Below are 26798 nucleotides of genomic sequence, written 5' to 3'. Positions count from 1 at the left end.
TTAACGACTGAGCCACCCAGGCGCCCCCCATATGTATTATTTTAAATCTTGCTTTTTAAAAATTCAACATAGGTTTTTGAGGTCCTTCTCTCCCATTGCATATAAATATAGTTTATTCCTTCCACTACTGTGAAATATTCTGTTGTAGGGATATATCTTATTTACTCCATTTCCTTATTAAGGAACATTTTTGGTTTTCTCCAGACTTCCCTGTTATAAACAGTTCTGCAGTGAGCGTGCTTGTACATGTGTAAAAATCTATGAGCTTTATTTGAGGAAATGTCATTATTGAGACAGTCTCAGACAATGGGCATTTTCAGGTTTATCCAGAAAAGTCTCAAAAATGAATATTATACTGTACGGTTATTTGAAAAAGAAAAGTTCTCAGAAAATTATGGACACTATTATCCCTTTTCTTCTTTTTTAAAAGTCATACATGTTTCAAGTCATGTAATGTCCAAAAGAAATTACACAAACTCTTCCACAGTTGTTATTTTAGGGGACTGAAGTTCAAAGTGTAAGGAAAGAGGAAGCCTCCTTCTGTTTCAATACTTCCTTTCTGTCTTTTACACCATTTATAGGTTTTTATAAAGGGCAAAGATTTTACAATAAACTTAAAATTGTTGAATAGTGTTAAAAAATGAAGCTCCCAGTTGCTTCTTAGTTTCCCTAAGTTTCCACTGGAGACCTGAGGGGAAGGGGCTACCTGGCCCCATTTGGGCTGAGCCAAGTGTTTTTCTTAAATGTATTAATCCCCAGAAGGAGATTGCTGTGATCTCCATGTTCCATTTGGTAATTCTGATGCTTTTTCCTGTGATAAATTTTCTGCTTATGAGGTTTTTCTTTTGATATAGTGCCCTGAGTTTCAGTCCCGGATCTGCATTAGATTACTTTCTTAACCATTTATTGCCCAAGGCTATAGCAAGTAGAGGACTTGGGATTCATATCTAACCTGACCTCTGGAATTGCCTCTGATCAGAGTGTGTTTACATGTGAATGGTTTTGGAGATGGATACAAAATAGAGAACCACTAACCTTAATTAATTCAGTTCATTTAATTACAACATTATGTTGTATTAATTCAAATTGCTAAATTACTGATAGAATTTTTATTTTAAAAAAACTGGTTGACTGAGTATATCACTTTTCCAGCATGATCAGAAGTCAGTATTAAAGTACCTGATTTTATTGTAACTCTGGGCTAATTGTAAATACAGTCATTAATCGTATCAACCTAGATAATTTAATTAAAATGCCCCATATATCTGTTCTTTGCTCCTTTCCTTTCCATTCCCCCTCCTGCCCACAGGAAATCCTGAGCTTTTCTTGTGTTATTTTAACAGTGGAATAGTGAATATAAGCATGCAACAAGCCTGACCCCAACGAACTGTTGTGTTTCAGTAAGTTAGTATTTGATAGTTTGATAGGAAGGGATCTTTTTCTGGCACTGGTTGTTGAGTGACTTACTCTGTCTTTTGTTTCTTTTAGTGATGAAGAACTCTCTCAATATCTTTTACAACTGGTGCAAGTTTTAAAATATGAGCCTTTTCTTGATTGTGCCCTCTCTAGATTCCTATTAGAAAGAGCACTGGCTAATCGCAGGATAGGACAGTTTCTATTTTGGCACCTTAGGTAAGTCTTTTATATTTTTTAATGTGAGTCCACCTTGTGCTTTTGTAAATATAAATCAGCATAATACAGGACATTTAGTATACTGGTCAGCTGCTTCAGTTGTTTCTGAGCCATCTGTAACATTTACACTCTTCTTGGTGTCTTCTCTTATTTCTTGATACCCAACTCTTAATTTTCAGGATTTGGCAAAGTAATTCAGATAAGTGTCCCACCAAGCTTCCTTGATTTTTAACTGAAGCAAATAATTAATGTATTGCTATTTTCTAGTCAGGTGTACTTATTGTGTACTTACAATGTGTTTGTGCTAAAACCAGACTTACTGATTCCTTCCAAAAGGCTTTGGGTAGTAATATCATCATTACTACTAATAGCTAGAGGTTTTAAAGTTTTCCTATAAGAACAGCAACATTATTTGCAGCTTCTATATTAGGTCATTTTCAGAAATACATGAGTCTTATTTCACCAAGTTTATATAGGAGTAAATCAAGAAGGATAACTAAAGTTCTTTTGTCCTAGGAAAATTGTTGATTCCTCATTTCTGACTCTCTACTCAGACATTTTTGTCGTTTTCTTTTTTTTTTTTAAGATTTTATTTATTTATTTGACAGAGGGAGAGACAGCGAGAGAGGGAACACAAGCAGGGGAAGTTGGAGAGGGAGAAGCAGGCTTCCCACCAAGCAGGGAGACCAGTGCGGGCTCAATCCCTGCACTCTGGGATCATGACCTGAGCTGAAGGCAGACGCTTAATGACTGAGCCACCCAGGCGCCCCCCTTTTTTTTTGTCGTTTTCATCTGGACTTCATAGTATTGAAACTAATGATTGTCAGAAAAATATGACTTTCCTCCATTTTTGCTAAAGTTCTTAAGGAAAATAAGTGCTCTATATTATTTTTATGTTAATTTGGAGGGTTACATTTCTGAATCTTGACTTACTAATTCATAGAAGTTTTTCCTTTCTTATTTTTAACTTGTCAGTAGTCTTCTCATGCAGTTCAGTCTTCCTATTTTTAAGTCCTTTAGGGAATAACAAAACAAGGTGTTCCTTCCTTTTTCAAACATGTACAGCATTCTTTAAGTGAGAAAAAATTGTATAGAAGCGAATTGAGGGATTAGTCAATTGTGTGATGTGAGTCAGATCTTTGTGTTTCACTTTATTGTCATTTAATTGGCAGTGTTACCATTTCAACTACAAAAAGTAAGGTGAGATGTGAAAATTTTGGATTTTTTTGAATAAAAAATTAATGAATTACAAAACTACACGTTTTTGAACTGTGGTGGTTAAAGACTTGAGAAGTTGACCATCCCACTAATAATTGTGAACAAGATGATGTGTTCTGTTTTTTGATGGCATCAGAAGTTTATTTCATAATAGAATATGAAGTCAGTATTTTTTTTTTAAGATTTTATTTATTTATTTGACACAGAGAGACAGCGAGAGAGGGAACATAAGCAGGGGGAGTGGGAGAGGAGGAAGCAGGTTTCCCGTGGAGCAGGGAGCCCGATGCGGGGCTCGATTCCAGGACCCTGGGATTATGACCTGAGCCAAAGGCAGATACTTAACGACTGAGCCACCCAGGCGCCCCATGAAGTCAATATTTTTATTTGGTGATCTGAAGTGTTTTATAAGCAACTCATCTTAATATTATTTATTAACTTATTTGTAGGTCAGAAGTGCATATTCCTGCTGTCTCAGTACAATTTGGTGTCATCCTTGAAGCCTACTGCCGGGGAAGCGTAGGGCACATGAAAGTGCTTTCCAAGCAGGTATCAGGTTTTTTTAATCTTCATGTTAAGTTTGCCACATGGTTTTTAATAAATTGGATCATGTGCTCTTTCTCACATTACATTATTTCATAGCTGTTTCAGTAACTAAACTTAATTAATACATTTTTAAATTATAATTTAAGTCAAGAAATGACGTGTCAACAAACTTAGCAGAACATTGAGTGCCCCCCCCACAAAATTATGGATTCCTCCTAGTATCTATATTAATAACATGGCTTACATTTTAATAGGAAATGCTTATTTAGACATGCTTAACAATGTGTTTGATGGTGATGATGACAAAGGTCATGAAATTTTTAGACCCTGTTTTTTCATGTCCCTGAGTTACTCTTTGCAGTTAGTACTTAGTATTTATGTTTCATATATTCTGCCATATGTTTTAGTTTGAGATATTTTGACACCTAAGTCCATAGCTGTTATAGGATCTAGAATTCAGACTCCTCAAGCTGCTTTTTCAAACTATATATATATATATACCTGCAGTCCCTTATCTTTTTTCTAGGCCTTCATTTTCTTAATCATTGCAGGTGATGAGATACAGTGATATTGATAGGTCAGATGTTAAATGCTTATATGCCAGGAATCATACTACATGTCTTAAGTATATTATTTTACTCTCCTAATAATGTGCCACAGTAGTTGCCAGTACTGTCTGGATTTGATGAGGGGGAAAACAAAGGCTCCAAGAGATTAAGTAGCTTGCCTAAAAACCACAACTAAGTGACAGGAATAAGTTTTAGTTAAGTCTGTCCAACTATAAAACTAACTTTTTTTTTTTTTTTTTAAATCATACTGGGAGTTTTCACACTTTTAGCACCACAACTCTCTTTTATAAATCAAAACTTAAACACAGATCCAATATATAAAATAGACAGCAATGTCATTTTATCAGTATAAATGTGTTTTGAAGCTAAAATAAAATAAAAGCCATTAAACAGAAGCATGAAACTGTTTTACTGAATACAGAATTCCAAAATCCGGGACTATTATTGTCAGTTGTAGTCTCAGTATTATTTCTCTTGTTTTGGAGATAATCCTGATTTATACAGCTAAGTAATTGCAAATAGTAATGGTTTTTTAATAGCTTGCTTGCAAGTGAGAAGCATAACCGTGGCCCACGCTTGATTTGCTGGTAGGTCATTGGTCCCCTGAAGGTTGTGATGAGAACATGTCTGCCATCAAAATAAAACAACCCTTTATTCTAGCTTCTTCATGCCAGAACCTTCATTGACAGATAGCAACAATATGCTCTTGTTCTTTAACAATAATTTTTCTTGAATTGAGTATCCTCTAAATAAACAAAAGAAGGTTTTCTTAATGGTTTAATATACAGTTACTCAGAACTTACTATATACCAGGGTTTGTGTTAGGTACTGGTAATATGAAGTGAATATAGTTATGTTATCAAGGAATTTATATTCCATAGAGAAGGTGTACAAATCAGTGATTGTTATGATAGAAATGTTGGTATGGGAATATTATGGAAGCACAAAAGAGAGATATGTAACCAAACTTAAGACATTAGGGAAGAGTTCACAGTGGAGGAGACACTTGGAGGTTTTGATGGTGTAGTTGGTGTTAGTTCAATGAAGAGTGTGTTAGTGTTTTACAGAGAAACAACCAATAAGGGGTGTATGTGTTTGTGTATGTGTATGGTTGATCCTTGAACAACATAAATTTGAATGACCCGAGTCCACTTATACACTTACTTTTTTTGGTATAGTAGAGTACTGTAAATGTATTTTCTCTTCCTATGATTTCCTTTCCTCTAGCTTACTTTACTGTAAGAATATAGTATATAATACACATAATGGACAAAATACGTTGACAGTTTATGTTATTGGTAAGGCTTCCCGTCAACAATAGGCTATTAGTAGTTGAGTTTTTGGGGACTCAAAAGTTGGTTGCAGATTTTCAATTGCATGGGGCTGGAGGTGGGAGTCAGTACCTCTAACCCTTTATTTAAGGGTTAGCTGTATAGAGAGAGTGAAGCAGAGGAGGATGGTACAGAAGAATTGGCTCATGTGATTATGGAGGCTGAGAAGTCCTGAGATTTTCAGTTAAGGAAGCTGGAAACCCAGGAGAGCTGACAGTGAAGTACTGGTCTGAAAGCAGACAAGCTTAACACCCAAGGAGTTTTAGTTCCAGGCAGGAAAAGACCTATGTCCCAACTCAAGGCAGTCAGATAGGCAGAGTTCCTTCTTACTTGCTGAAAAGTATGCCTTTTTATTCTATTCAGAACTTCACAGGTTCTGATAAGACCCATCCATATTAGGAAGGGCAGCCTGATTTACTCAGTCTACCCATTCAAATGTTAATTTCATCCAAAAACACCCTCACAGACACACCTAGAATGATGCTGGACCAAATATCTGGGTACCCCATGGCCCAGTCAAGTTAATACCTAAAATTAACCATGACAGATCAACTTGGCGTGTATACACAGCTCTGAAAACCATATTTAATCTCCAGATAAAGACTGTAGCAAGTTCAGAATTCCCCCAACATGATAAAATTACCCTGAGTACAACCAAAAATACACTAACCTGTTTCCCACCACAAGAAGTAATATATCCTTGAGTGTTGTCTACTCTTCTTGTTTCTCTGAAAATTAAATACGATGTAAATTAATACTTAAATACTATGATATAAAGTCAGTACATCTTATGTTACATGATAAAGGAAGGGGGGGCGCCTGGGTGGCTCAGTTGGTTAAACGGCTGCCTTTGGCTCAGGTCATGATCCCAGGGTCCTGGGGATCAAGCCTTGCATTGAGCCCTGCCCATGGAGCTCTGTATAGGGCTCCCTGCTCAGCAGGGAGTCTGCTTCTCCCTTTCCTTCTGCTCCTCCACCCTGCTCATGGGCATGCGTGCGCGCGCTCTCTCTCTCTCTGTCTCTCTCGCTCTTGCTCTCACTCTCACTCTCAAATAAAACCTTAAAAAGATAAAGGAAAAGAGTGGGAAGGAAACAAAGACTGTGTGTCTGTGTACATATAACATATACACAGATACACACAAAAGCATACGCATACCAAAATAAGTAGGAGATACTTATGACAGTTAATCCTCATTTCTGTAAACGGTCATGTGGTCATAGCTGGTATTTGTTAACTACCTTCTTCCAACCCGTTCTGTAGTCCCTTTGCCTTTAGTAAGCATTTCACTGTGGTCCTTGACCTGCAGGGTTGACCCAAACCTTCATTCTTTTTTTTTTTTTTTAAGATTTTATTTATTTGAGAGAGAGCACATGGGAGTCAGCACTGAGCCCAGGTTTCCCCCAAATCTTCATTCTTGAAGAGTCCAGGTCATTAGTAGTCCTACTGAAGTTAGCTTGTAATTGTCCATTGGTCTTAATCCCAGGACATGGTCATGCTAAGAAGAGATCTCCTGTATTCTAGACATACTTTTCTTTATGTCTGTGGAGTAGTAGGCCAGTTTCCCCATGGTAGTCAGGATCAATCACTCCAGCCAGCATCATAATGCCTTCTTTGCCTGTTGATCCAAAGACATAAGGAGCTCAAAGTGGCTGGGCTGGAGTCTTAACTTCCAGTCCAGTGGAATCATTACCATGTCTCCCACTGGAATCATTCTTCCCTCTGTAACTAAGACCTTTGTGCCCATAAAGCATAAGGGTGCAGGAAAAGGAAGCAAAAATTTTGCTAGTGGGTAACTAGGGGTAATAGTGAGTGGTACCACTTCCATTTTTAAACCTTGATTTCTGGACCTTTGAGTCCTGGCTGTGGGAGAAACAGTGTCATGGATGTTGACTCAGAGCATATACAGCTTTCTGGAGAACTTTGCCCAAGTCCTGCAAGGTATTGCCACCTAGCTGGAACTGTAACTTAGTCTTCAAAAGGCCATTCCACTCTCCTGTTAAGCCAGCTACTTCAGGTTAGTGGGGAACATAGTAAGACTAGTGAATACCATGAGCATGAGCCCATTGTTATGCTTCGTTTGCTGTGAAATGAATTTCTTTATCAGAAGCAATGCTGTGTGGAATACCACGGTGGTGGTTAAGGTGTCCTGGGAACGGCAGGGAAGGTAAATCCGTATCGAGAGTTAAGTGTCTATTCCAGTAAGAACAAAATATTGCCCCTTCCATAGTAGAAGCAGTCTGTCTAGTGCAGTCAACCTGTCACCAGATAGCTGGCTGACCATCCTGGGTAAATGGTGCTATATCAGGGTCTTGGTGTTGGTCTCTGCTGCTGGCACAGCAGTCACTCAATGGTAGTCATAGCCAGGTAGACTTTAGTGAGTGGAAGTCCAGATTGCTGAGCACGTGTATAACCTCCATCCCTGCCACCTTGGCCACTTTGTTCGTGAACCCATTGGGTGATGACGGGTGATTGGGAAAAGAGGCTGACTAGTATCCACAAAATGGGTCGTCCTATCCAGTTGATTATAAAAATCCTCTTCCAAATACACTCTTTGGTGAACATCCAAGGAGACGTGTATCTTTTTTTTTGCCTATTCAAAGAGGTTTATTACTTACCTCTTCTCCAAATTTCCTTGTCACTAATTTTCTAGTCATGTTCCTTCTAAGTCCCTGGCCATCAGCCAAGCTTTGGTCACAGCTCATGAACTGGTATATAATTGCGTGTATGGCCATTTCTCCTTCCAAGCAAAGTGAACAGTGAATTGAACTTTCCAAAGTTCTGCCCGCTGGGAGAATTTCACTTCAGCACAGTCCTTCAGAAATGTTTCAGAAAGTGGCTGTAGTACCACAGTTGTCAACTTTCATATGGTGCCTACATACTGTGTAGAATCATCTGTAAAGCATGCTTGAGACTTCTCTTCCTTTGTTAACTGATTGAAGGGAACTCCCTATGAGGCCATGGGTGCAGGCTGGGAAAGAGAAGGTAGTGTAGCAAGAGGGGGAAACCATGGACATTTGAATCACTTCTTCGTGTAACTTACTGTGCCTTCAGGACCTACTCTGGCCTAGTCTCATATATACCACTTTAATTTGATGATGGAGTACTATTTTGCTCACCCATCTTTATGGCTTGTGGGTCAGATAACACGCAGTTCGTAATGGGCTCAGGTCACATGCTTGCTTGGTGGCCAGTGGTTAAGCATTCAGTACGAAATCCTAGTAGCAAGCTAAGAGCTATTTCTCTCAAGGAGAGTATTTATCTATAGGAAATGGCAGGTGTTTTTTCCAAAATCCTGAGGACTTGTGCTATGGTTTACCTATAGGGGCCAGCCAAAGGCTCCAAACGTGTCTCTGTCTGCTACTGACAGTTCAAGCACCATTAAATCTGTTGGATCATAGGACCAAGTAGCACAGCAGTCTGAACTTATTGCAGAACCTTCTCTTGTTTGGGATCTCATTCAAAACTAGCACCCTTTTAGGTCACTTAGTAAATAGATAGCAGTATATTATCCACATGAGGAATATGTTGTTGCCGTTACAATGCAAAGAGGCCCACTAGCTATTGTGCCTCATTTTTGGTTGTAGGAGGGGCCAGAGCAACAAATTTTTCTTTACCTTAGAAGGGATATATTGATATGCCCCATACAAATTGAGCCCTACAAGTTTCATTGAGATAAAAGGCCCCAAATTTTTATTGGAATATTTCCTAACTTCTGAGTTGCTGTTTCTTACTCACCAGGTTGGATCAGTCTAATATTATAAAGGTGTCAGAGTGGTATCTTGTTGAGGGTAGAGGCAGTCAAGATCTCTGTAAATTAAATTATGACATAGAGCTGGAGAGTTGATATACCCCTGAGAAAGGACAGTGAAAATACATTGTTGGCCTTGCCAGCTTAAGCAAACTTCTTGTGGTAGTTTATTGACAGGTATGGAGGAGGAGATACCTTATTGACAGGTATCCCTCCCTGCATAGGTCAGGGAACCAATATGGGAATTCTGCCAACTGCCAAGTGTATCCATTCCAATTATGCATTACAGAATTGGAGAAATAACCAGAGGAGGATGGGTTTGGGGTTTGGGACCCATTGGGCCCCCTGTGAAATATATCTGTGCTAAAACTCTATTGTTAACTTGACTTCCATAAGCACCTACTCTGGTGGACCTTAGTGATATTTTGGGTCTCCTAGAATTAGTGTCATTTCAAAGCCATTGTCTAGAAGTTTGAAAAGGTCTGGTTATTTCCCTTCCCCCAGTATGCAGTTAACCGTGGTAAAAGACCATAGGTCAAGACTGAAATAAGTTTGTCTTGGCACAGATGAAAACATTGGGGGGAGGAATTATCAACTTTACTGTGTGTCTAGGTTTGTGGGTGCATGTTAGAGAAATGAGTTCTGAGGGTTTTACTATAGGTGTTGATTATTGTCTGGGTATAAACATCAGACTATAAGCTGTATGTGACTAGGAAGTTATTAGCAAGATAGTTACATCTAGCTGATATAATCTGAATTCATGTATTCAGTCCACTTAGATGGAATATTTTGTAGAATTAAAAAACCTCTCCCAGACTTTGCTTCTTGGTACATTGTTTTTTCCTCATGGCAGAGACTCCCTACCTTGCTATATTTTCCAACCTCTTGATCTCATTTGAAGGCCATTTGTTTCCTCACTCTTAACCTACTCATTCCTATACCTCTCTGGTGTCCACCGTATTTTATATCAGATCCTTGTGGTAATTCTGTTTCATTATACTTTTCTAACTGATTTGCATTGCCAAAGAAACTCCCATAGCTTTTCATAGATGATTTACATTATATATGTGTAATATATTATTATATTATGGTTATATTATGATTTTTCATTCATGTTAAAACAACTATTATCTGATCCTTTTGGAAAGCTTGTTAATGGTGGTAATAATAGCTAACATTTACTCACCATTTATTGTGGGCCATTTATTCTTCACAACTATATGAAATGGATACTATTAGTCCCCTTAATTTTATAGTCCTCTTAAATATATCTCATACCTATCAATGTCTCTTATATTCATGGCTAGTGTCCTCGTCCAGTCCATTATCTTCTTTCATCTGGATGTCTTCATTAACTTCTTAAATTGTGCCTTTTGTTTCCATTGTTGCATACACATCCCCTGTTCTGCACAGCAGATAAAGTGACCTTTTTAAAATGTAGATGTATTATGTCATTTCCATTTTTAAAATCCCTGAAGTAATATTCATTGAATGTAGAATAAAATCCAATTTTTTAAAACCATCTAATTGGCTTTATAAATTGATTCATGAATTGGGCAGTGTCCTGTCTAGCTAATCTAGTAGAGGGGACTTTGAGTTGCAAAATAGAAGGATTTTATAGGCAGAAATGGGGTGGGGCAATTAGCAAAAGAAAAATGATTGTTTTAGAACAGTTACCTTCCCTTAGGGGGAGGGGCAGAGGGTCTTATTAGGTGGATTTCCTCATTTCCCTTTGGGGGTTGAGAGGGCCCCTGTGACAGATTACCTTATTGGTACTGACCAGAAAATTGCTGACTGACCGTTAAGACTACACTTCTGGGGGGGGGCAGGGGTGGCACCTGGGTGGCTCAGTCACTTAAGCATCTGACTCATGATCTCAGGGTCATGAGTTCAAGCCCCGCGTTGGGCTCTGAGCTCAGTGTGGAGGCTGCTTGGGATTCTCTTTCTCCCTCTGCCTCTGCTCCTCTTCCCACTTGTGCTCAGTCTCTCTCTCAAAATAAACAAATAAAATCTTAAAAAAAAAAAAAAAGAAAAGGGGCATCTGGATGGCACAGTCAGTTTTTTGGCTCAGGTCATGGTCTCAGGGTTGTGAGATTGAGCCCTGATTAGGGCTCTGCCCTTAGCATAGAGTCTGCTTGAGTTTCTATCTCCCTCTCCCTCTTCCCCCACCCCCCGCTTGCTCTCTCTCAAATAAATAAATAAATCTAAAAGCGGGGGGGCGGGGAGGAGGGGAAGGTTGAAGTTGCAGTTAGGTTAGGTATTAAGCCTCAGTTTGGTGACTTGACATAGCATTTGGGGCCTGTCATTTTCTTTTAACATTTCCCTTTTGATCAGGCTCTCAGCTTAATGGAGAGATGTGATCAAAATTTAAGGCATTTGTGTCACTATCAGATACTGTTTTGAAGTTCTCAAAGTTTTTGTTGTTCCTTTTCTGTCGTAACCATTATCCATAGGTTAGGATGTTTTTGCTTAATCCCTGTGGTATTCATAGGTTATGGAAGTCAGTCATTCTCTTTGTTCTTTTTTTGACATTCCAGTCCTAAGGAGTTCATTTACTTGATGGTTAGTGGCTTAACATTTAAAACTTGTGAGAGAATACAATGTACCCCAGAGAAATTATTATCATAACTATAAGCAGGATAATTCCTGTTGTTTGGAGTACATTTTGGAGCCATGGTCCCCAAGACCCAAACCAGTCAAAGAAAGGCCCTGTTGAAGGAGTCACCTTTTAAGCCAAGTAGCTTGCTCAGTGATCTTTTGTAACTGAGTTTCAGCTTCCTGAGAAATGTTAGTCCAGATAGAGCAGCTAGTGTTGGCCACAGCAGAGATCCTCCTTGTTCAGCTAAAAGATAATCAAGAGCTGTCCTACTATCAAGAACAGCTTTGGCTAAAGAATCTAAGGATGGGGGCGCCTGGGTGGCTCAGTCGGTTAAGCGTCTTCGGCTCAGGTCATGATCCCAGCGTCCTGGGATCGAGCCCCGCATCGGGCTCCCTGCTCAGCAGGAAGCCTGCTTCTCCCTCTGCCACTCCCCCTGCTTGTGTTCCCTCTCTTGCTGTGTCTCTGTCAAATAAATAAATAAAATCTTAAAAAAAAAAAAAAGAATCTAAGGATAGTTGTTGGGCTTCTGTTGCTTTAGCAGCAGATTCTGTAGTAATTTTAAGAATTGAGGAGAATTTCCTGATTATAGGCTCATTTACATTTATCCCTAACCAGGGAAGTAGGGGCCTGCCAAGGGGAGTGAATTCCTGAATCATGAAAGCCTCCTGGCAGGTCCTTTCTAACTCAACAATGTAACTTCAGGGGAGTTGCCCAATGAGATACCTTATTTTGCTTGTCAAAAGTTAGGGGCTCAGTTAGATTTTCTCCCACCCTGAATTAGAAGGTTGTTTTAAAATCCAGAGGTTACCTCCCTTAAGCAGTGGCCTGGGGAGAAAGAGGTGAGGCATTATCTTTCCAGGCTAATGCCAGAGTAAAAGAAAGGAGAAGGAGAAAGGGTTTCATGTTTAGTTAAGGTTTAAAGTCTTGATCCAGGGGTGCCTGGGTGGCTCAGTCATTAAGCGTCTGCCTTTGGCTCAGGTCATGATCCCAGGGTCCTGGGATTGAGCCCCACATCGAGCTCCCTGCTCGGTGGGAAGCCTGCTTCTCCCTCTCCCACTCCCCCTGCTTGTGTTCCCTCTCTTGTGTGTCTCTCTGTCAAATAAATAAATAAAATCTTTAAAAAAATAAAGTCTTGATCCATTGCCTTGGACAGAAGCAGTCTGCCTTGAGGTCAGCTATATCTCTTCCTCATCAATTTGAGTTAGAGGTCACCAAGCATCTGTACAGGACCAGGTTGGAGGTGGAACCTTCATTAGCTGTGAGATGTATACCCAAGGCTTAATACCTTTTAGTTTTTCCGCAGTGTAGTGGTCAAGAGCACTTGGTAAGGTCCCTTCCAATGGGGCTCAACAGCTGTTTTCCTCTGATGACATTTCCAGAACAACCAGTCACCAAGCTCTAGACTGTGACCAAAAGGAACCTTTGAATTGGGATCCAAGAAGGCTTCTTTAACCTGTTGATGATAGGCTTGAGCATAAGATATTAGAGATTTACAGTAGCTGGTCTTAAAAGCATGAGACAACAAGGGACCAGCATAAGGCTGTATACTAATAGACATTGGTCTGCTGGTGACTGTCACATGTGGAGTAAGTTTGTTTCCTAAAGGGGTAACTACTAATAGCAAGACCAAAGATAATACCTTAGGCCAGCAAAGTCTGGTAGTTTAGGCAAGTTTAGAAATTTTAAGTTTGAGAATCCCATTAGTTCTCTCAGCCTTGCCTGATGATTGAAGGTGATAGGGACAGTGTTAATTCTAAGAAGTTTACCAGGTTTTCATTAAGCCTCATGTGATTTGTCCAGTGAAGTGGGGGCCTCCATCACTGGAGATTGTGGAAGGTATACCAGAAGTGGGAAATACACTTTGTGACAGTTTCTTTGCCACTGTGAGGGCATCAGCCTTGGAGCTTGGGAATGCTTCAACCCATCTGGAAAACACACATAAAATAACAACATATTGGTAATCCATACTAAGTGGCAATTGAATGAAGTCATCTGCAGATATTCCAAAGGTCCAGAAGGAGGAGGTCTGAGATCTCTTGGGACAAAAACAGTTATTCTCAGATTATGGACCTGACAGGTCAGACATTGCTGGTAGACTGTGTTTGCAATTTAATAAAAGTCTTCTTACCAATCTCTATGCATAATTTATGTCATCTTAACTGCATTTTGGTGGGTAAAGGAATGCAAACACTAAAAAACTGGAGTTTGCCAGGGAGTCGGCAAGAACCAAGAGGCCATCTTGGGTTTCTCATAGCCTCAAACTGTTTAACTTACACAGCTGTTGCTTACCCATGTTAATTTCTCTACTTCAGGAGCAAGTCCATCGGGATGGCAAAAGTCTGGCAGTGAGGGGCAGGTTTTGCAGAAGCAGAGTGGATTTCTTCCACATGTGCCACAATCTTTATAGATTATGTTACTGTTGCCTTAGCATGAAAGTCAGCTGGGGCATTTTTCTGATACTCAGGTTTAATCCTTTTAGTGTGAGCCTCAGTTTTAATGACAGCAATTTCAGAAGGGAAGGCAGTAACAGTAAGAAAATGGTTTACTTTTGCCAGTTTTGATTGGGGTCCTAGAGGATGTCATAAACCTTTTAAGATAATCAGAATTACAAGTGATTAATAAATATTACATGAGGACTTACCAGATTTCTAGGAATTTCATAAAATTCTTAGAACACACTTTGTAAAGAAGGCTTACTATTACTTCTTGTTTGACAATATTTTCTACGTAATTTAACATACCAAATAAACCTAATTAGTTTAACAGATCCCTTGAAATGTTCCAGGAGGTCCTTTGGAAAAATCCAATAGTTTCTTCCAGGTCAAAAAGAACATTTATAATTTGATTTTGAGAAGTTTGGGGGTGGGGGGGAAGTCTTAAAGCCCTTGAGGAAATAGGATCACAGATCATTATGAAACTTAATACTTAATTATCTATTAGCAAAACTAGTAAAACTTAGTTTTTTTAATGTTGAGAAGACTCAGTTTTCTTAAGTAATCAATGACCTGATAAAGACAGCAACCACAGGAAATTATTTTGATAAAACACAGTGTCTTTGCTTTGTAGGCAGATCACTTAAAGAAACTGCCACAGTCTGTTATCAAAAGTAGACTAAAAGTTAAAAAAAAAAAAAAAGAAACCAAAAATCTAATTTTACACCAGCTTACTTTTGATACTAAAACTTACTTATTCCAGTCTTAGTCCTGACCACATACAAAATTCCTTTCCAAAGATTTCTTTTTCACAAACTTTCTACAACTTTTTTCCCCTCAAAAATATTATCTTCGTTTATCATACCTTCTTTTACCAAAAACACACATTTGCTTTCTTTGCATATGGAGATGTTTCCCTTATTTCTGCTGGCTTTAATTGCATATATTAATTAGAATTCTTAATGTTTAGAAACCTTAGTTCCTGGTAAAAACCTAGAAGGAATTATGAACTGTTAACACCAGCGGTCTTTAGATTTGCAAGTTTATGAATACATTTCATAATTTCTAGAAGCATATGCCTTTTTTCAATTTTCCAGTACACTGACACATCCAAATATCTTTTAGTTTCTCTGGAATAAGCCAAAAGTAGATAAACCTGTGCTCAGTAATTAATATTTCAGTATTTTCTTATTTGGAAATGATGTAAATACTCAGCAGATCTCTATTACTTATTTTAACTTAGCAAAACTCTAAAGTTTCAAGTTACCAGAGATTTGGGAAGCTATTTTTAAGTGCATACCCAATAAAATATAATTGTTGCTAAAAACTTTATTAACTCTTATTCCACTTAATCTGTTTAAATCATTTGTTCTCAACAGTTGTTTATTTTACCCATGAAAGCTTCATGAGACATTAGACAAAATCAGCCATTATTGTAAGTTATTTTTCTGCTGACAAATTAGGACAGAAATACATGAATTTAGCTAGTAAATTCAGGTAGAATAAAAGTTGTTTACCATATCGTCAATGTTGATAACTCTAAAGACATGCCTGTTTCCACTCAACTAATGAACTTAAACTTGCTTTAATTTACCAAAAATTATTCCAGAGTATGTGAACTTGAAAAACTTTTGGGATAGTTTCTGTTACATTTCTGAGAATTTTGTGAAGTCTAAATTTATATAAGTGCTTGTGTTTTGTTTTGTTTTTTGTTTTTTAAGGCATATAAACAGAGCTCTTCTACAAATTAATTTTGGCAGTCCCATCTGGAGATAGAAAATACCACACATTTAAAACAAATGTATGAACACATATACCAACACCAATGGAAGCAAACAGAGACCTTATATCTTAGAGCTTTAAATTACTACCATGGGGGCGCCTGGGTGGCTCAATTGTTAAGCGTCTGCATTTGGCTCAGGTCATGATTCCAGGGTCTTGGGATCGAGCCCTGCATCGGGCTCTCTGTTCCACGGGAAGCCTGTTCTCCCTCTCCCACTCCCCCTGCTTGTGTTCCCTCTCTTGCTGTGTGTCTCTCTCTCTGTCAAAAAAATAAATAAATATCTTTAAAAAAATAAATTACTACCATGAATTAGGTATAATACAACAAAACTCACTGCTTATGAAAAATAGTTGGCTCCAAATTGTTTTTCTGATAGATGGAATAAGTTCAGATTATCTGCTTAGGGGCCTAAACCTTTTTCTAATACTTGTAGAGAAGAGTCTTAAGAATTATATTTGTTCTTAACAAGTCAAGTTCCAAATGACCTTTTTTCCCCTTTTGATAAGAATTACCTCCCTGAAGTTTACTTGTCAAAGAAATGGCCTAGATAAGAATTATGGAGAGGACTGTGGTACGACATGTATTATCTCAAAGGCACAGGGGAAAAAATGCCAGCTCTTCCTTTAACTTTTGTTCTCTTAAAGCCAGAATTAATAATACTTATAAGCCTATTGAGATAAATAGGGGAGGTTTTGGGTTTGGTAAAAAGTATTGATGGATTTTGAGTTGTTTCTCAGCCACATCTCTGGTCCTGTAAAGACTAGATTTGTAAAACAAGGACAACTATTTTTCAGTTCCTCAAAGACTTGGGTTGCTGCCTAAATTATATCAATGGGCTAACACCTATGCACCTATGTTAGAGTGTTTTTCTTCCCCACTGGGTAAGCATAAGGGAGAAGGCCTAAAAAAGTTCCTATCAGGCTCTGTATAATAGCTTCCAATTTGGCCAGATTTCTCATCATGAAGTTATTAAGTCCTTTCAAATATCTTGTCAGATTTCAACCTTGACAAAGTCAACTGTTTCTGGCAGTATTAAACAATCCCACGGACCTAAGAGGCATCTTCAGAGTATATGCAAAAGATGTTATCCTTACAAGATCTAGAGTTACTCCTAAACATAACCAAAAGAAAGAACAACTTGAATATCTCAGGTGAGCAGATAGCCAAGCCTTAGGATATAAAACAAGACCAGCAAGAAAGAAAGACTTTTCTCTGGAAGAGAAAGGATCAATAACCAGTTGGTCAGGAGCTGGAAAGAAAGGGACAATGTGAAATTTTATTTCCCTCTCTCGACTGGGTTCCAGAGGTAATCTCCTTATAGAAATTTTCAGAATCCTCTCCCTGGGCTTAAGAAATTCCATGACTGGCCCTTAGTTTTGCCTTTGAGCAAGATGTGAAAGTTAGGGGAAGAGAATGGCCCATAGCCTCAGGTGGTCTTATTTTATAAGCTAATGTTTAATAGTCTCTTTAGAGTAGAAAGGCAATTGAGACAGAGGGTTATTAGAATGGATACTCAGGGGCGCCTGGGTGGCTCAGTCGTTAAGCATTTGCCTTCGGCTCAGGTCATGATCCCAGGGTCCTGGGATCGAGCCCCGCGTCGGGCTCCCTGCTCTGCGGGAAGCCTGCTTCTCCCTCTCCTGCTTCTCCCTCTCCCAGTCCCCCTGCTTGTGTTCCCTCTCTCACTGTGTCTCTCTCTGTCAAATAAATAAATAAAAATCTTTAAAAAAAAAAAAAGAAAAAAGAATGGATACTCAAAGGAGAGAGGGGAGCAGTAGAAATTATGTCAGTCTTATGCCTCAGTCTGTTACAGTCTTTTGTTTTAAATACCCTTTCTCTTTAATTTTTCTTTTTTTTTTTTAAAGATTTTATTTATTTATTTGAGAGAGAGAATGAGAGAGAGAGAGCATGAGAGGGGGGAGGGTCAGAGGGAGAAGCAGACTCCCTGCCGAGCAGGGAGCCCGATGCGGGACTCGATCCTGGGACTCCAGGATCACGACCTGAGCCGAAGGCAGTCGCTTAACCAACTGAGCCACCCAGGCACCCTAATTTTTCTTTTTTTTTAAAGATTTTATTTATTTATATTTTTTTTGACAGAGAGTGAGCGAGAGAGGGAACACAAGCAGGGGAAGTGGGAGAGGGAGAAGCAGGCTTCCCACTGAGCAGGGAGCCCGATGCGGGGCTCGATCCCAGGACCCTGGGATCCTGACCTGAGCTGAAGGCAGATACCTAACGACTGAGTGACCCAGGCGCCCCTCTCTTTAATTTTTCATTAGCCTTTTGCAGTGAATCTTCAATGAAGGTTGGAATTTTGGAATTTTGAAACCTTTTAGAGGCTGCTTCATACTAATAAGTGCATATCCCATTCTGTTTATTTCATTTGGGAACACTTGCTTTCAAGTGCTTTTTTTAAATGTTTTATCTAATTGGAAATTTTCACGTAATGGCCATTATATTTCTAGGTTTTCTTCAGTAAGATTTTGCCATTTTACTAGCTATCTGAAATTTCTAGGACTGTAGTGTGTTGTTTCTCTCATTTGAATGGGGGCCCCCAAACATGGGGCTGTGGTAGCATAGAAGCTGGTGGCACTGGCGGTGAAAGGATCCACCCAAGTCAGAACAAAGGAGATAGAAGTTTATTGAATACACTGCAAGGGAGCGGTGGACAGGACAGCAAAGGAGAGCCTGTCTGCAATGAGGCAGTGGGTGGGGGCTGTTTTTAAAGGGGGAAGGAGAGGAGGTATGGGGATCTATGGAATTACCCCTTTTTTTGGTAACTGTGCCTGGTTGTAAATAGTCCATTGGTCAGTTAGGGCTTATGGATATTTTGAAGTTGGTCACCTGGTGGGCCTGTCTGTATTCAGCCTCGTGCCCACTGTGGGCCCTTTTGCCTTGTTTTACATTCCATTGCTCAAGGCTGTTGTCTAAAAGTGGCCTCTACATGTAATTCTTAGACATAAAATAAGCAGTTGTGTTGGAAGCTGGTATGCTCACCTCTTTAAATTTAAAGGATCCTATTTGTTTTAAATAGACCTTTGGGTTTCTTGGAGCCAAACTAATACCTAAGAGGGATGTGTGGTGAGGTTGGGAATTGTGGGGTGTTTTACGGTGTACCTTGTTGCACAGAAATTTTCTTGCTGTTGGCGGGTAACCTAGTGTCAGCCTAACCCATTCCATGACCAACTTACCCTATTACAGGAGTCTTCTTGAAGTGGCAGATGCTCTAAGAGCCTTAGCCTGCTTGCCCCATTTTTTGACCTCTGAGATCCCTTTTAGCAGTAGCCTTTATCTTTAAAAAACAAGACAGAAAAACATATGCACCTCACTAGATCATCAGTGACCAAGAAATGTTACTGTGTCCTTGCCAAGAGAAAGCCCTGGATGTACCACTAGTTTCCGTGGAACCTTGGACTGGGGAAGGGATAAACCAGCAAATCCCAAGGAATATGGAGTATGGACTAATTCCAAATAAAATGGAGAACCATAGCTGCCTCCAACAGTTCCCAACATGGAATCTGGGGTAGGATTCCAAACAAATAGAGAATTGCAGACTAAACTGTCAGCAGTTTCCAATATGGAATCCAGGGACAGAACTAAGATTGGGGTTTTCCACCTGGGAAATTGTATTCTGAAAGGCTAGGGGCTTTAGCTCTGGGCAGACCCGTCTGCCAGCTCAGTTGGGCTTCAGGGTGAACTGCCAGCTAAGCGAGCTCTGGGCAGAGCTGTCTGCCAGCTCGATCTGACCTGCCCTGTAAAGGAAAATCAGATCAGGAGCTTGATACAAAGAGAGCAGAGCTCAGAGCTGAGAGGAAAATGGCGAGAAAGGTAATAAATTAAAAACAGTTCACGGTATTACACCTATGTTTCTCATCCCTGAATGCCACGGGAAGTTTGCTTCAGATCCTGAAGCTACCACAAAAAATTCAACTGAGTGAATTTTAGTTGGCTTTATTAATTGATCATGAATACAGCAGTATCTCACCTAGAACGTAAGGGGATCTTCCTCAAACTTTTTACCAAAGCCTATAAGGCCCCACTTGATGAGGTCCTACTTCATTGACCTCACTCATGATCAAACCACACCATACATTTCCTTGGTTCTCTAGGAACCTCAGCTTGACTTTTATAACATATGACATATGTATGATCACATTATTTTTACTCTTAATTGATGAGTAGCAAGGGGAAGACTCTATGCTTTACATGACAGTTCTTGTTATCACTGTAAACCTATGGAAGGACAGAGTGTTGAATCACTTAAAGTATTTGACTTACGGCCATGTGGGTATTTAGGACACTCTTCCAGGAAATGGATATCAACACGATTAGTGATGGGGCCTGAAAATTCCCAACTGTACAAACATAGAAGAAATTCAAATTTGAAATACTTCAAAAAGTTCCTGTTTGCACAGTCTGTTTTTCAACTGGTTCCCTTTTCACCAGTGTTTGTACAGCTCCTGAAACTGTTGAGAAATGGAGTGTCTGTGGCTAACTTGGCAAGCTTCAGCCATCTCGATTTTCATCAAGCTACATAGAACCTTCCAGTTTCCTGTGAGCAAGCCCTCAGCCTGTCTATAAAAACTGCATGACTGAATTCATCTCCCTACAGAGTCTTAGTGGTTTCTTTTCATAGAAGCAAAGTTCGAAAATGAAAACGTTGTGTAAAATAAATCTCCTGTTAATGGAAATTCAAGCCAAGGTGTTCATAATGTTTGTTGTGTACATGTTTTATATGCTTGTTATAGTCGATTTACATGTTAATATAAATGTGTTTATCTTAACAAGCTGTTTCAGCTTTAATAACATAATAAAATAAAATACTCTTCTTTATGGCTTATGGTTGGCCAAGGCTGTTTCTAATGGGTTTTTGCGTAACATGACATGGAAAGACCTGTTATTAAACAATGAAGTTGGCTTTTTAAACACAATGGTTTTGATTCAGTTGGCCGCTGTTGATTGACCTTGTACTAACTGCATAAGTTTTTTTTTTTTAATTTGCATAAATTTTGATAGCCAGAATTACTTCATAAAAACAAGTAATGTAGACTTGGACAACAAATACTGTTCTCTATATTCATATTTATTTTATTACATGATAATTCATTTAACTATACTACTCATGGAAAGAGAATATAAGAATATATTGAAAAGATGTCACATCAGAGTGATGACAAGAACTAGATGTTAAGGTTGAATGGCAGGAACCCCAGGATTACTTGTACACAGATTTTCCTCTTATACTATGAAGCTGGCCAAATGGAGTGGTTCAGATTGTGTTTCAAATTCTACTACTCATTGAGCTGCAGAGTTCTGAGTACTTTGTCATACTTATCTTCTTAACCACAATCTATGTCCCTTTATTTTCTCTGATTTTTAAGATTTCATTTAAGAAAAGGATTAAAGAACATTTGAAAAATGGTGCTTTAAGTAACAAGTGATAAATATGAGTTTTTTACTCTGTTGTGTCTAGTATGCTTGTCATAAATCAAGCACTGATTTTACTTTGGCTGGTTGTCAAGTGTTTGTGTTGGGGAGAGGAAGCGAGTGGTTATTAATAGGATCACATGGTACTATAGTACTTTATATTATTTTTAACCATAAATAAATTTTGTTGGTGGGGAAACTTATTTTTCAGGTTGAAGCACTCAATAAGTTAAAAACTTTAAATAGTTTAATCAAACTGAATGCAATGAAGCTAAACAGAGCCAAAGGGAAGGAGGCCATGCATACTTGTTTAAAACAGAATGCTTACCGGGAAGCCCTCTCTGACCTGCAGTCGCCTCTGAATCCATGTGTTATCCTCTCAGAACTCTAGTAAGTGACCATCTTTGCTCTGCCCAGTGAATTTTCCATGAAAATAGCAATGCAGAAAGGGCTAGCTGTTAGCCCGCATAAGTACAATATATTTACAGAAGGAAAATCTTAAATTTCTCCAAGGTTAATGTGTGCATTAGGATGTATGCCTATTAGCTAAATTTACCTGTGGGGTTCATGAAAGTTATTACAAGTTATTTTCCTTTCAATTGTATGTGACTAAATTTGTTTTCTATATTACTGGGTTCTAAGAGTTAAAAATCCTATGTGTGCAAAATGTTGGCAACCATCAGAGATTATTTACTAATTTATTTTCCTATTTCAAAATGAAATCTTAAATTAATTTGGAAGATTATTTCTCACTTTTTTATTCCCTTCAAAAGTACTAATGGAAAAGTAATGATATGTATTCCCATATGTCAGTATTCAAAATTGATCCCTCTTTAAGAAATCAAGAATGAACTCATAATATTCCTGATTTTAATCCAATGATATGATCTGGTTACATATAATAACGTAAGGAAGAATAAAGAAAGAAAAGGAGGAATTTTAAATGTAGGTAACGAGAAGGATGAATCTGGGTTTTCAATCTAGCCCATCTGGCATCACTACATGCCAGCCAAAGCTGTCGCCTTAGTTACTTTTTTACCAAGAGGATATGTTCTAGTTCTCACTTCTACAGACCTGAATGAAACAGGTGAGGGTTTTCCCCAGATCTAATATATCATGGCAAAATTATAGTCTTGCCATTTCTTTAAGTTGAAGTGGGCTAATTTTCCCCTTGCTTGATTTCAGTGTTGAAAAGTGTAAATACATGGATTCCAAAATGAAGCCTTTGTGGCTCGTGTACAACAACAAAGTGTTTGGTGAGGATTCAGTTGGAGTGATTTTTAAAAATGGTGATGGTATGTACTGAGGTTTTTTTTTGTCTTCCTGCTTTTTCTTTAATACAGTTGCCATCTTACACAGTACCAAATTCCTTAGTATTTTTCATTTGTTGTCAGTTTGCTTTATCTGAAAGGTGATGTGTAAATGTTTAACAGATCCTAGCCAAGAGGTAGCTATCAATGGTCTTAAGGTTGAATTTGGCATGTCCTAAATCCCTTTTTTTTTCCTTTTAGAAAATAATGTTTACAGCTTACTTACATACATTGTTCTAATAAATCTTTCTTTTTTTTCCCCCTACAAAATACAAAGTCTTAATTCTTTGGTTTAGCTTGTGAAGTACAAGAGAATATTTTCAATAGTATATTCATATATTCTGTTTCAGGGATAACAATTTTGATATTGCTGTCATAGTTTTGTATTTTAATTAAAATATCTTACTGACTCATATTTTCGAAAGGAAATGCCTCTGAGGCGATTACACCAACCAGAAGGCAATTACAACAACCACCACTTGTTAGTTGTATGATTATAGACAAGTCACGTAAAATTCCCTGAGCTTCAGGTTCTTTGTGTCCATAAGGATTATAGTATTTATATGTTGGGCTTATTAAAAGGTATTAAAGGAACATAAGTAAATGTGCTTTTATCTATTTTAAAATGAACTTGTAGTGTTTTGCTAGACATCTAACCGCACTTGACCATATGAATGTCATTATATGGAACTCAGTACTTTTACAGCTCTCTGTTAGCTGAAAATTATCCTTGGATGTGATAATAAATAAAATCAACTATTATAGTTCTGTAACCCATCATATAATTACTTAAATAATTTTTAAGTAATTATTTTTTTAAGAACTTCTGTGCATTCTTAAACAACCAGGAAAGAAAAAAATTAGCAGAGTGAATTGTATGGATTCTGTGTTACATAGTGTGTGTGTGTGTGTGTGTATAGCATTACTGTGTTATATAGTATTACAGCATCCATACAATTAGTATAGTAGCATACATGTGGTAAACAATGAAAAATACTGGGTTTTTTTCTTAAGTAATCTCTACATCCAACATGGGGCTTGAACTCATGACCCTAAGATTAAGAGTCGCATGTTCTACCGACAGAGCCAACCAGGTGCCCCAATTAAAAATACCGTTTAACTTAATTTAGTTAATAGTGTTATGGGCACATGCTAACCAATAAACCTAATATTTTTTTTAAGATTTTATTTATTAGAGAGAGAGAGAGCATGAGAGCAGGGTGAGCGGCAGAGGGAGAAGCAGACTCCCCACTGAGCAGGGAGCCCGATGCAGGACTTGATCCCAGGACCTTGGGATCATGACCTGACCCGAAGGCAGCCACTTAACCCACTGAGCCACCCAGGCGCCCCTAAACCTAATATTTAACAAAATAAATATGGTCAACATTAAAATTTTGGGAAAATATTAGCACAGTATTTGTCAGTGGTTTTAGTTAATTCTGGCTGAATTAGCTAATCTTGAATTAATGTTATGAGACAAAAATGGAAAGCATTTATAATAAAGCAGAATTTTCCTCCCCGTAGATTTACGACAAGATATGTTGACACTCCAAATGCTGCGCTTGATGGATTTACTTTGGAAAGAAGCTGGTCTGGATCTTCGGTGAGATTTCTAGTGAATTTATTTTTGTCTCATGTTGTATTCCTTCCACAGCAAAATTTTTAAAACTTCTTTTTTATTCCTTCCCTCCTATTATTATTAATTGTTGTTCATGGTTATATTTACATAGCATTTTACACTTTATGGTGTACTGTCAATATTTGTCTTATTGAAGCATCATCAGATGTAAGACTGTATATGTACAGAGATTCTAGAAAGAAAGAAGAGGCTTGAACTTCCAGTAAAGCCTGGACAGACAGCAAGAGTCACACTCTATCTAACCTAAGGTTTTGAAGGTGCTCTCATGGAGGATGCACTGGTTGGTGGTCATGGGAATGACAAAGCCAGAGGAGGGCCTGCCCATCTTCTTAGCCTGGTAACATTGATTCCTCTACCTCAGCGGTGCTTTTAGGGTTTTCAGCTTGTCACCATTATTAGCGGTAGACAGCAGAACAGCAGGTGTATGGCAGCAGAAAAAAAGAAAACATAATGGATTTTAAAAGTTTAATCATTATCAAATCTTCTAAGGTGAGGAGCAAATGAAGATAATTACAAACAAAATATTGGTTATATTTATATAACAATATAAGATTTGAATCTTATAAACCTAAAAAATTAAAAATCAAGCTTCAGACTGGGTATAATATTCATAATGAACAGGACAGAAGTCTATAATCCTAAATATTTAAAAAGCTTATAGAAAGAAATATGGAGAAAAGATGTGAAAAAGCTATTCATATAAGATACAAAATAAATACACTAATAATTACATGAACACAGTCAATTCCAGTATAGAAGTACAAATTATAAGAATAGTTGGATACCACTGATTTCCTAGCAAAGATTTTGTTAAATGATAAACTAGTCTAAGATACAGTTGAAGCAACAAAAACACAAATATTTTCATATACCTTTGTAAATTAATATAAACCTCCCTGTATCAAGTTCTTTTTATATCCTCTATCCAGTATTTCCAGAATTTACAATTAGAAATGTGGAGGGGCACGTGGGTGGTTCAGTTGGTTAAGTGTTTGAGTCGTGATTTCAGCTCAGGTCTTGATCTCAGGGTGGTGAGTTCAAGCCCTGCATTGGGCTCCACGCTGGGCTTGGAGCCTATTAAAAAAAATTTAAAAAGGGGACAAATTTATGCACAAAGATGGTCATCTTTGCTTTAAAAAAAAATTAGATCACTGTGGTTAAGTGTCTGACTCTTGATTTCGGCTCAGGTCATGATTTCGGACCTGGGATAGAGCCCTGCGTCAGGCTCCCCACTCTGCAGGGAGTCTGCTTGTCTCCTTCTCCCTCTGCCCCTCCCCATGCCCTTCCCCCACCTCCCTCTCTCTCTCTCAAATAAATCTTTAAAAAAATAATTAACATACCCATATGACCAAGTATTTCAGGTATTTTAAATTACTGTTTATAGAGAATTGTTTAACAATTTGGAGAAAGTGCTTATCTTCAAATGTCAAAAAAAGGTGCAAAAGTGTTTTCATAGAATTATTTCAACTGTATTAAGAACTCACTGAAAAGTGACACACTAAAATGTTGACAGAAACTAAAATGGTAATAGACTTTATTTCTGGGTGATGTAATTAAAGGCAATTTCACCCTCTACTTCATGTACCCATTTCTTTTCTTTCTTTCCTTTTTTTTTTAACATTTTATTTTTAAGTAATTTCTACACCCAGTGTGGGGCTTGAACTCACAACCCTGAGATCAGTAGTGGCATGCTCTACTGACTGAGCTAGCCAGTCAGTACCTGTTCTGTAGTTTTCTTCAGTAGGCTTATATTCTTTTTTTAATCAAGGATTAAAAAACAGTAAGCATGTTTCATGATAGTAATATAGGTCCGTACAGTTTTAAACTTTTTTTCTATGCTAGTTGATGGTTTTACCTTTTCAACTCTTTTACCTAATTCTTTATATTTTATTTTTCTAAATTGTGGACTATTTCATACATGAAAGTACAGAAAATAACTTAGAATTCTTATGTTTTTACATTGGGACTTAATAAATATATATTTAGCAATTTAATAACTATCACTTAATTGCTAAATATATATTTCTTATTAGCATGTTTCCAGCTTATTCTTTTTTTTTTTTTTTTAAAGATTTTATTTATTTATTTGACAGACAGAGACACAGCGAGAGAGGGAACACAAGCAGGGGGAGTGGGAGAGGGAGAAGCAGGCTTCCCGCCGAGCAGGGAGCCCGATGCGGGGCTCGATCCCAGGACCCCGGGATCGTGACCTGAGCCGAAGGCAGACGCTCAACGACTGAGCCACCCAGGCGCCCCTCCAGCTTATTCTTAAAAAAGGAATTAAACATGCAGATAAAGTTAATGCATTCTCATCCTACTCTGCTGTCTCACATTTCAGAATTAACCACTATTTTAAAGCTGTAATATGTATATTTTTGTGCTTTAACTATACATTTGGTATCTGTTACGTGTTTTGAACTTTAAATAAAATGCTTTTATATCACATGCAACTTCTACTTTTTTTCCTCACAACCTTTTTTGGGATTTATAGTGAAGTTCTAATTTGTTATTTTCACTTCCATTAATGCTTTGAATAAATATAAAAATTTATCCATTCTTCTGTTACTAGCTTT

The 26798-nt window shown here is 38.0% G+C and overlaps 1 protein-coding gene across 1 annotated transcript in view; it reads left to right on the top strand.

Annotated features, from left to right (window-relative positions):
* The window catches only part of PIK3CB (phosphatidylinositol-4,5-bisphosphate 3-kinase catalytic subunit beta), a 145120-nt gene that overhangs the window by 95818 nt on the left and 22504 nt on the right, over nucleotides 1–26798 (top strand). The window contains exons 12-16 of the mRNA XM_081800808.1: nucleotides 1489–1632; nucleotides 3297–3396; nucleotides 21488–21666; nucleotides 22462–22571; nucleotides 24111–24189. Coding sequence (XP_081656934.1) covers nucleotides 1489–1632; nucleotides 3297–3396; nucleotides 21488–21666; nucleotides 22462–22571; nucleotides 24111–24189 — 612 coding nt within the window. The remainder of the gene's footprint in view (nucleotides 1–1488; nucleotides 1633–3296; nucleotides 3397–21487; nucleotides 21667–22461; nucleotides 22572–24110; nucleotides 24190–26798) is intronic.

The sequence above is a fragment of the Leptonychotes weddellii genome, chromosome 1 (genome assembly GCF_054177405.1).
Source record: "Leptonychotes weddellii isolate Sample4059 chromosome 1, ASM5417740v2, whole genome shotgun sequence".
Lineage (NCBI taxonomy): Eukaryota > Metazoa > Chordata > Mammalia > Carnivora > Phocidae > Leptonychotes > Leptonychotes weddellii.
Note: the sequence above shows the minus strand (reverse complement) of the source record. Positions and strands in the feature narration are given on the sequence as shown.